The following is a 12,074-nucleotide window of genomic DNA, read 5'->3' as shown; positions in this document are numbered from 1 at the left end:
TTATATTTAAAAAAAAATTATATTGCAAAAGGAAGTAGAAATGGACACAAGAAGCTCTAATTCCTTGCAATCTTTGCTTAAGTCCCATATTTCTGTCCTGTACTGAACATTTCTCCTGGTTTGTTTTAAATTCTAACATTTCTTTTATAGAACAACAGCAAGAGTGCCAAATAAAATCTTCAGTGATTTTGACAGTAGGTTTAGATTGTTCATCAGAAAGTTGGCTCCAGGTTTGCCTATATTTTGGCACCCAAATGTTCAATTTAACTCCAGGTACCAACCTGCCTTATGGCTCTGGTTCATACCCGAGTAATTAACCTTCATTATAATAATTGGTTCACATTAGAACAATTATCTGGTTGACTGCTCTAGCATAAATGTAGTCATGAACATGCCATGTTTTTTCATATTTCTTAAGACTTTTTCCACACCTTACCCTTATTTGACCCCAGTGTAGTCACAGAGATCTGTCTTGTCTTCTTATAAAGTTTTAATAAATCCAGTTCAGTATTTGATAATATGTGTTTAGTGTTAAGATTTATATGTGAATCAGCAAATTGTTTTCAGAGAGTAAGAGATTAAGTAACCTATTATCATTGACTTGTGTTGAGACAAGAACTTCTTTGGCTGCTCTTGGTTCTTGTTGATGCTTCAGTTACTAAAGGTCATTACACTATTACAAGTAGAATATAGGTTTGTAAAAATAAAGTGGTTGATATTAACCATTTCCTCAGAATGTAAAATTTATCTTTGGCTACATGGAAATCTGGAAGGAAGAAAAAACTGGATAAGTCACCCAGAATCTTGCAGGCTTGTTTTATTTGTTTAATTGGTCTGCTTTTTATTCATATTTCCTTGATTGGAATTTGAACAACCTAAAGGCTTTAGGTTGGCACTTCTTTCTTTATATTTTTAAATTAAAAATGAATGATAGTTTCATAGTTAATGCTCCTCACAAGAATAAGAAAGCTACATGAATATTCCCAAAAATTCTTTAAAGGATAGACAGTCAACTAGCAGATGCTCTTATCAGTAAATTCTTTAATGTTGCTTTAAAAAATATTTTTATTGTGTCATGTTCATTATTCAAAAAACTCAAGCAGTACTTTTTTACTTTATAAATGTTTATAAAAAGTTACCATATTCCATTCAAGAAATATTCATTGATCTACACTGTGCCAGGTACTAAAATAAACATGCGTATAATGTGGTATTAAAATAGACAAGGTTTCTGACCTCACATTACTTATGGACTAGTCTATAATGATGTCTTCTCATGCTCAAAAGTTTAGTATACAAATTTTTTAAATATCAAACAAAATGCCATCCCCCACCAAAGTAACTGCTCGTGATAGATTACTGTGAAACCTTCCAGAACACTTTTGCAGTATATAAACATATTTAAATACATACAAAAATAGAATCCTGTAAAACATTCAGAAATATCTCTTTGAAGTTTTCCATCTTATTACACACACACACAAACACACAATTCTTTTAAGACTACATAGTATTTGACTCTATGAATGAATCATGGTTTATTTGTTCCTTATTGATGGACATTTAACTGGATTCTAGTTTTTCCATTCTATAAATGGTGCTACAGTAAACATCAACAATAAACATATATTAGAGTCATCAGTGTGTTTTTTAAATGCTTAAAACAAAATTTCTTTTTTTTTTTTTTTTAAATTTCAGGAGGATAGTGTCAACACTCTACTCCATTCTGGATTCATAGACAGTCAAGAAAGCTGATTAGTTTAGATGATCAATCTTCATTTAATAAAAGGCAACAAATGAAGCACAAGGAAATCAAATCCAAACTAAATTCGCCCATTTTATTTTCCTTTTCACTAACTTACTCTGTTGCTAGGCAGACTCTGTGGCCTTTTGTACTTTAGTTTTCTTCTTGTGTGAGAAGATGATAATGTTTGGTTACAAATCTAAACTAGCCAAATTGAAATCTAGAGATTAACCATTTTTCTTAAAATATTTGTCATGTTTATGGTTAATATTTCAAAATATTATACCTATTTACTATCCAGAATGCATATGACTTTTTAAAAATATTCTAAATAATTTGGAATTTCAAGCTAATATTTAGGAAATTTTTAGTGTATTTCATTCATTTACCATTTATAAATAACGAGACTTTGCCATAGAATTTTGGAATTTAGGAGTTTATTGGGAGAAAAAAACTACTTTTCATTCTGCAGTTGTTTTTGCATAACAGTCATAGGTTTGACTTTTTTAGCCCTTTATATGAAAGCATTTTATTTTATTTTAAAGACTGTATTTATTTGTGAGCGAGAGAACACGAGCAGGGGGAGGGAGAGAGAGAGAAACATATGCCCCACTGAGCAGGGAGCCATACACAGGGCTGGATCCCAGGACCCCGGGATCATGACCTGAGCCGAAGGCAGATGCTTAACCAACTGAGCCACCCAGGCGTCCCTATATGAAAGCATTTTAAAAACCAAAGCTGTATTTTCTTACAAATAAGGGGTACCTGGGAGGGGAACTTCAAGTTAATATATGTCATCAATACAATTTTAGAATTTGTAAAAAATTCTTTGCTTTGTGGAATTCACTTTATTTTTCTACATTCTCCAAGGCAGTTTTGGGGAGCCAGAATTAATTTAGCAAAAAAATGCTCTTCAACAGCTTGGCCTGCAGTCTGTTTGTGCTCTTGTCCTTTGAGTTGATTTGGTAATTTTGTAAAGACTAAGATATGTTAATGGATTATTTAACTTGTTTGTTGTGGAAATAACAACTCTCTCATTTTTAATTTTATGGTAGAGTGAACATTTCTTCTTGATTATTTGTGATTTATTGAATACTAAATGCTAAATATTCTCATTTACAATTAAGCAGAAGTTAAAATGTGGTAATTGTTGAAAATTAGATGGCTTTCCCATTTTAAATTGATGGGTGCAAAATGTGTTTCTTTCTCTTAGGTTACTGTTCCATCAAATACAATATCTGTGAATGGAAGGTCAAGACTCAGCCATTCCATGTCCCCTGATGCCCAGGACAGCCATTAAATGTTGCCTGTGATAATGCACTTCACTTCTACTTCACGGAACACCTTCATCCTAATGGAGAATGTTGGCAAATGTATATTCAGATGTACACTAATATATTGTCTATTAAAGTGTAAGAATTTGTGCTGTGGCTTTTAATGCCAAAAGAAGAATTACAGAATTTATAAGTTATGATATTTTTGGCCCTTTTTTTTTTTTTTTTTGCCTTAAAAGCTGAATATGCTGCTGTAGAACTTTAAGACAAGGTGTTAATGACTTTCATTTTCTTTCAAATGAGAAATAGTCACCTTTTGTTGATTTCACTTGCACATTCTCTACAGTGGTGACTTAGACAAAAGGATAAATTGAGATTCATAGACTTATATTTGTGTGACACCTATATAGGTAAGCAAACATAGATCTGACATTTGCTGCCTTAATGTTACAGTTTAATTGGAAATGTTTGTAAGTTATATTAAGGTCTGTTTTGGCTGAAAGTACAATATAGAGAACTAATATCAAGTATATTTGGTTCAACAGTTAAAATGATGAATCACTTAGTGTGCAAGTCTTATCTTGTATGTTGTTCATGTAATTACAAAATCAGTGTCAAATTTATGGGAAGCTCATAGTATTTTAATATTTTATTAACATGGAACATTTGTTTTTTTAATCTTTAGAACTTAAATTGCACAAAGAACATTTTAAATATTTTTTGTATAGAATCATGACATTGTTGTCACACAGATATTATACATTTATGTGCCAGAAGCCTTAGAAATCACCTTATGACAATGTTGATCTATTGTGACAATTATTTCACTTTTGATATGTAGCAAGGAATAGGGGTTAGTCCGTGTTCATACTGGAAAACTTCAAAGGCTACTTGGAGGTTCCAGAAATCCTGGTTTTAATTAAAGTAAAATGATAAAGTCTTTATGTAGTTCAGATGCTAATATTCTAAATAATAATATATATTTACATTAAAGCTAAAACCGTTAAGCAAAACAATGCCTAACTTGTTGGCTTATAACCGTACTGGGGTCTAGAGCTCATTCATGTTCTAGTCCTAATTTAAGAATCTAATAGCTCATTTATTCTAAAAGCTTGGTCAAACAAGTGAATGTTACGTTGGTTTTCACTAAAGCTCTTGGGATGTCTGCCTCTTTGGAAAATGTGTTGATTTTTTTTCCCCCTGTTTAATAAAAGCAAGTTATATATTTGGTTTGTGTCAATCAGCATATTTATGAATTTCACCTGACGACCTATCTCTATCAGCCAGTAAACAAAAAAGTCATAGTAAGGCCTACCATCCATCAGTGTACATGTAAGCCCATTCAGATTCCAAAGTGCATGATCTAAGCATATAAAATGCTTAGCATAGTCCCTGATACATGGCAGATGCACATTAAATGTTAAATGTTGCTGTTATTTCCTTAAATCAGACTTGAAGAGACCCTCATATATGGAAACTTAAGTTCTATTATTGTAAACCATTAGCCAAAGGAGTGACTTTTTGTAAAATTATAATTAATTATCCACTTGGAAAAAAATAAATTTGGATCCCTACTTCAAACCATAAACAAATATATTTGAGTTGGATTAAAGACAACTTTTATTTTTTTTATTAAGGATTGATTTATTTGAGCGAGAGAGTTGGAGGGAGGGGGGCAGTGATGGGGTGGAGAGAATCTCAAGCAGACTCTGTGCTGAGACAGAGCCTAACTCAGGGCTCAGTCTGGCAACCCTGAGGTCACGACCTGAGCTGAAACCAAGAGTTGGACACTTGACCAACTATGCCACCCAGGTGCCCCTAAAGACAACTTTTAAAAGAATATTTTAAAACTTAGATGAATATATTCAAATATATTCAACATTTTTCAGACCTCAGCATGCGAAAAATTAAATAGGACACAAAGGGACATTCATAAAAGTATAAATTTATATTAAAATTTAAGACTTATATGTACATTAAGTACTATAGAAGTGAAAAAAGCCACAAGAATGTTTTTAATATAATGTATAAAAAAATTCCTAAAAGTCATGAAACACTACCCAATAGAAATATGCACACTGAAAAAACAAAGATTTCTTACAAGAGTAAATCTGAAAGGCCAAGAAATAAGGAAAGAATACTGTTCACTAATCAAGGAAATACTGGTTAAGACACAAGGAAGTACGACATCACACCCATCAAATTAGCAACAATGTCGGTTTCAAAATAGCAAGTGTTGTCAAGGACAACAAAGCAGTGGAACTCTTTCACTGTTGGTGGGAAAACATACTGGCACAACTATCAAATTTGCAATATCTAATAAAGATGTATTACCATGTTACTTTAAGCAAGTACTTCTGCATGTGCATAAGGAGACATTAACAACGGGGCTCCTGGTGACCCAATGTGTGGGGCATGCGACTCGATCTCGGGGTTGTGAGTTTAAGCCCCGCGCTGGGTGCAGAGATTAAAATACCTTAAAAAAAAAAAAAAAGGTATGGCAGCCTTGTGTACAACAGCAGAAAGGAGTCCTAACCAGCACTCAACATTAGTACATTCATATGATCGACTTCTGTACAACAATCAAAATGAACAAACCAGGGTTATGCATGTCAACATGGATGCAGCTCAAAAATGAGCAAAAAAAGCAAGTTGTGGAACACTGCATGTCTTATGACACCAGTTATATAAAATATGCAAAACAATACCATATATTATGGCTGTATACATAGGAAAAAAATACACAGGTTTGCTAGTGGGTACCAAGAAATGAAGATTGGACTGGGGAGATTGACAGGTGTCATCAATTGTGTTTGTAGTATTTTATTTTATAAACTGGTTTGAAAACAAGTACATTTGACCCTTGAATTAGGCGTGCCAATCCCCTGCACAGTCGAAAATCCACATATCAACTTTTGACTCCCTCAAATCGTAATAGCCTTCCGCTGCCTGGAAGCCTTACTGATAACATCAACATATTTTGTATGTTACATTATTATGTACTGCGATTTTACAATAAAGCCAAAAAGAAAATGTTAAGAAAATCATAAGGAAGAGAATACATTTACACTACTATACCGATAAAAATCCGCATACAGGTGGGCCGAAGCAGTTCAAACCCATTTGTTCAAGGGTCAAGTGTACTTGTATTACTCCAGATTTTAGCATACTTGAAGTAGTTTATTATTCAAATATTTTTTAAAGATCACATAGTACTTAAGGGGATATGTACATGAACCATTAATACACATACATTCTGAAAAGATTGCCTTATCCACACTGTTTCAGGAGAAAAACATGTGCTAACCTCTCTAATCAATTGGGAAAGAAATTTGAGACAAGTAGTTTTCACCAGCCATATCCTTAAGTAATAGCAGAATTAAGATACAGAAATGACTTAGAACCAATTTTCAGTTTTCATATTTAATTTTTTGCATATAGGCATTTTTCTTTTCCTTCCCCCATCAAGTTATTTCTTTATATTACATATTTTTAAGTTATCCAGATTCCATATAAATTATAGGGTATGAAATGAAATACTCTTTTCTGTCTCCAGCATCCCACTCCCCTCTCCAGAGATAACCACTGTTACTGTTTTTGGGGTTTTTTTTTTAAGATTTTATTTTTTAAGATTTTTATTAAGATTTTATTTTAGAGAGCGCATGTGTGCGAGCATGCGGGTGGGAGGGGTGAGCAGAGGGGCAGAAGAGACAGATAATTTCCAGCACACTCCATGCTGAGAGCAGAGCCCAACTTGGGGCTTGATCCCACAACTCTGAGATCATGACCTGCACCAAAACCAAGAGTCAGATGCTTAACCTACTGAGCCACCCAGGCGCCCCAAGCATTGTTAATATTTTGATATAAATCCCTATATAGATTTACATCCAATAAAATGTATTTATACCCAATACATACAGGTATATTTATATCGTGTTTTTGCATTTTCTTTGTTTTTTTCTTGTCATCGTTATTACTGTTTGTAACATTAAAAAGTCACTCTAATATCATTTAGCAAGTTGCCTTTTACTCCAGCAATGTTTAGGAAGAACTTTTTGCACATAGAAATTTACCCTATCATATTTCAGTTCATAGTTCTACTTTTTTCTTGCTGTGGTACACAGTCAAAATACCTGGGCTTGAATCACAGGTCTGCCACTTACAAGACATGAGATCTTGAGCAAATTACTTATTTTTTCTGTGCCTCATTTTAACCTCTGAAAAACTGCATTAATACTACACCTTCCTGGAGCGCCTGGGTGGCTCAGCCGGTTAAAGCAGCTGGCTCTTGATTTCAGCTCAGGTCGTGATCTCAGGGTCTTGGGATTGAGCCCTGTGTCTGGCTCCACCATCAGCCAGGAGACTGCTTGAGGATTCTCTCTCTCCCTCTGCCCCTCCCCCTGCTTGCATGCACACACGCTCTCTCTCTCTCTCTCAAATAAATAAGTAAATCTTTTAAAAATATAATACACCTTCCTCATGAAATTGGTTGTAAGGATTAAATGAATTTTGAGTTTGGCACACTATTCATTTTTTAAAGCTATATATATTTCTTTAAGATATATTTATTTTAGAGAGAGAGAGAACATGTGAGTGGGGGAAGGGGCTGAGGGAGAGAGTCTTCCAGCAGACTCCCCGCTGAGTGCAGCACTGACCTGGGGCTCCAGGTGGGGCTCGATCTCACAACCCATGAGATCCTGACCTGAATGGAAACCAAGAGTCAGACCTTCGACCGACTGAGCCACCCAGGCACACCTAAAGCTATTTTTAATACAACTATTAGTGAACAGGTATTATTTACCTAATATATTCCCCATCCTTCTGAAGAGTGCTACCCTCCTTCCCACTTTAAGGCCTGATCTGGCCTTGACCACCAGGCATTGGCAATAGAATCCATACGCTGCTACCTGATCCAAGTCCTTAAATGAGACCAATCTTTTACCTGAGACCTGAAGTTGCTTGTACCTGAAACCAAGAGTCCCAACTGATGCAATTATTTGTCTAGTGCCAGTTCATTTTCTACCCACCACCAGTAGACACAATAAATGTAAAAAGCTGAGAATCAAATTCATCATTTTTACTATCTATTGATTCTGATAAATGACTTGAAAGAAAAGAACTGGCAATTAGAGGTCACAATGAAGACTTCCATGGGCAGAATGCTTTTTTCTTAGATTATTTTTGATGTAAAAATAGCTCATTTATTTGGTGTGTTAGAGTTTACACATAATTTTTATAGTATTTGACCGACATACGGAACAAAAAAGTACACAAAGAGATTGCTACTTTACAAAGTTCACACAAGCAGACAAGTGGCAGATTCCCACATCTAATGTTCAGTATGCTCTTTCCAATTGCCAAACTTCGTAAATGACGAAGAAATGTTACTAGAATTCAAGGGACATCAACACTGTAATCTACTTATTCTGGATCTTTAGTTGGTCTTCCTTTTCTCTTCAGTGTTACCACTTTCTTGCAAGTTTTCATTTTTAACACCTCAGACTCTTCATATGGATGGATAGATTTTGTTTATGGCAAGAAAAATGCCACCATGTGCTCCCTCAGAAGAACTTTTCTGACAGGTATTTCGAAAGGAATTGTGAAACATTCTGGTAATTTGTGTAGAGCTGTTGGCATTTCTGCTTCACAAACTGGAGAAATTCATTTGGAAGTCTTGCAAATTACTCATCTTGGGGAAAGAAAAGTGCTACATTCCAAACTTATAGTTTTCAAAACAAGCAACTTCTTTACTTTCCAATTGATTCTTATGTCCCTACCCACCCTTGTTCCTTGGGGTACACCACTGTGGTGGCCCCAATTCTTTACCTCACCTGCATCCATACCTTTCGCTGTTTGCACTTTCTCTCACTAAAGAGACAAAGCCCTTTCCCCACCTCTAGAAGTAGGTTTTGTGACTAATAGAATGAGGTGGAAATTGACTGCACCAGTTGGGAGACTGTGCCTCAAAATTTTGCATGCGTTTGCATGCTCTCCCTGTGCCTGGAATGTTGCTGTGAGAAAGACATCTCTGAACTAGCTGGATGGTCCTCAGAAGAGAGTGAGAGATGTGTGGAGCAGAGCTCCCAACCGAGGCCAGCCTAGAGCTTTCAACAGTCAGACCCCCAGACCTGAGCAACTTCAGCCAACATCAGAAGGGCCACATGGCCACCCCCTCACTGACGCTCATGTGTGAGCCGTAAATGCTACCCGTTAGCTATGCCCCTGAGTTTTCATGATTGGTGCATCTACAGAATTAATGTGGCAATAGATGCAATACATGCTCTTAAACAGACTCATACATGCATGACTTTAACCCTAATCATAAATTCATTCAATCTGTTCAGATTCACATACCCTATTTTCCCCCAGAGTCCCATGGACTATTTTATTTACTAGATCTGACACAAATCTACCTTGGACACTCTCCCAACTAGCTCAAAACAATTCTAGCTTGGGTTAGCCTGGTGATGGGTATTGAGGAGGGCACGTTCTGCATGGAGCACTGGGTGTTATGCACAAACAATGAATCATGGAACACTATATCTAAAACTAATGATGTAATGTATGGGGATTAACATAACAATAAAAAAATTAAAAAAAAAAACAATTCTAGCTTAATCATCCCCTTATGATTTGTAGTGCAGAAATATTTTCTCCCTTTCTCTATCTCTGTCTCTCATTTTATCTTCAGACCTGTGAGCCTAAGAGCCCAAATATCAAAGAGATCCACAGCCCCCTCAAAAGCTCTTTGGACTCATCTATATTTCACGAAGTTGCCAGATAAAATACATATTTCCCAGTGAAATTTGAATTTCAGATAAACAATGAATTACTTTTCAGTATATATATATATAATATATATAATTACTTTTCATGTCCCATGCAATATTTGTGTTATACTTAAACTAAAAAAATTAAAATTCAAAAATTTTTAAAGATTTATTTATCTATTTTAGAGAGGGGGGAGGGGCAGAGAAAGAGAGAGAGAGAGAATCCCAAACAGACTCCCTGTTGAGCACAGAGCCTGATGTGGGGCTCAATCCTAGGACTCTGAGATCATGACCTGAGCCGAAATCAACAGTTGGATGCTTTAACCGACTGAGCCACCCAGACACCCCAGAAATTCAAATTTAACTGGAAGTCCTGTATGTTTCTTTGCTAAATTTGGCAACCCTACTGTTTCATGAAAATTTGGGAGGAGTAAATGGAAACAAGAAGGAGTATGTACCATCTGGAGAAAAGAGAAAGAACAGGCCCAGGCCCAGCTAAGTCAAGAAACCAGGAAGTGGCATTATGGAAAAGGGTAGCCCAAACTTCATTCTCCTTGATAGTTCACCATCTGAAAAACCCTCCTGTAATGAATGGGGAAAGGTTCATTGAAGAGTCCACAGCGAAGAAACCCTTTGGGTGACTTCTGTTGGTGGGTTTTAGATACCTTCAAATCATCCGAAAATAACATACATAAGAAATTATTTTAATGCCCTCATTAACCTCAGCATTATTATTATGATAATTATTAGAACAATTGTTAAATCTAGGTGGGACGTATATGGATTATAATTATACATGGTTTTCACTTTTCCTGTATTTTTGAAATTATTAATAATAAAGTTGGGAAATGAATTACTGAGATACTTGTAGCAACTAGCTGCACTACACACGTCGGGGGAGGGACAGATTTATTTTTGGTCATTTGTTTCCCTTTCACCAATCAAGTTTAGGCAAGTCAGGGGAGATGATATAATGCAAGTATTCATTTGATAAGAGCAACTTGCTGTTCGCAAAGTTTACTGATGGGCTTGATGGTTAAGTGTTAACTAAAAAAAATACACTCCAAGATCTGATTGAACACAGCATTATTTGTAAGAAGGAGGAGAGAAGTAGGGAAAATAAAATGTGTTAAGTACCATCTATGCAACACTAATCCTCTGGGTGATCTTTGAGGTAAGTTTTCCCATCCCATTTTACACATGAGCTTAGAGCAGCTAAGGAATGCCCTCACCTAGGGTGGTGCTGAGGTTAAAGACAGATATATGATTCCATGGCCCTCATTTTTTCCACTATGCTCAGCTGCTTGTTTCCGGTCACAAATTTGTGCTTGAACAATCAATCATCACCAAGTTTTTGCGTGTTTTTTTTTTTTTTTTTTTTGCAACAAGCTATCTCTTATAGAGTATATCCCTAGCCTTTGTAACCTGATCTCTAGTGCCTGAAACTGGGAAAAATCACAGTGAAGTGACCAGTATTTCTCTGAGAACAGTTATTCTGCCATTTTGAAACATGAAGGATGGCTGTAAATTTGTACTCGATATTGTGACACATCCCCACTAAATATGAATTGAGCACCTCATAGAACTGTGAGAGGTACTTTAGAAGAGAATGACCCTTACCCGCAAGGAGTTTAGAATCTCAGAGAGAAGTGGCACAGAGGTAGAAATATGGAGTAATACAATTCAACAGTGCAGAAGATGTCCCAAAAGAACATCTGGTAGACAGAAGAGGCAGTGAAGGCTTTATGATGTAAAGATGGATCATGATCTGGACTTCCAAAATTAGACAGGAGTTGGTAATGTAAATAAAGGAACAAAGGTGTCCAAGCTGAAAATGTGAGCAGAGACTCTGAAAGCGGTATGCATATGGTGAGTCTTGTTAACGGAGCTTACGTTATTCCAGAGAGGCAAGCCTGTTAATTTATTCAGTGAGCATTTGTTGACCATTTTCTTTCTACCAGGCACTGAGCAGAGTGATAAGGAAACAAAGATAACTAAGACACAATTACTGTCCTCTAAGAATTATAAACTAACAAGTGTTCGTGAAACATGGTCATAGAAGAAAAGGGTGCTAGAAAATTATGTTGCCTATTTTTCCATTATGTCATTTGTCCTTTTATTTTTGATTTTTGGGAATTCTTTACATATTCTTGACACTAGCTGTTGTTCATTATATGCATTGCAAATATCTTTCTCATGTTTGTAGCTTATTGTTTCCTATTCTTTTTTTTTTTTGAGGAGAGAGAGGGGTGGGGAGGGGCAGAGGGAGAGGGAGAGAGGGAATCT

General features: G+C 35.8%; 1 protein-coding gene across 12 annotated transcripts in view; it reads left to right on the top strand.

The window, feature by feature from the left end:
- Positions 1–4,246, top strand: part of COBLL1 (cordon-bleu WH2 repeat protein like 1) — a 159,673-nt gene extending 155,427 nt beyond the window's left edge. For all 12 annotated transcript variants that reach the window (XM_078070908.1, XM_078070909.1, XM_078070915.1 and 9 more), the window contains one exon: positions 2,958–4,246. In XM_078070908.1, the coding sequence (XP_077927034.1) occupies positions 2,958–3,044 (87 nt within the window). In that variant the 3' untranslated portion in view covers positions 3,045–4,246. The remainder of the gene's footprint in view (positions 1–2,957) is intronic.
- The last annotated feature ends 7,828 nt before the right edge of the window (positions 4,247–12,074 follow it).

This window comes from Halichoerus grypus, chromosome 4 (assembly GCF_964656455.1).
Source record: "Halichoerus grypus chromosome 4, mHalGry1.hap1.1, whole genome shotgun sequence".
Taxonomy (NCBI): Eukaryota; Metazoa; Chordata; class Mammalia; order Carnivora; family Phocidae; genus Halichoerus; species Halichoerus grypus.
The sequence above is the reverse complement of the archived record's forward strand: the minus strand, read 5'-3'. Positions and strand labels throughout refer to the sequence as shown.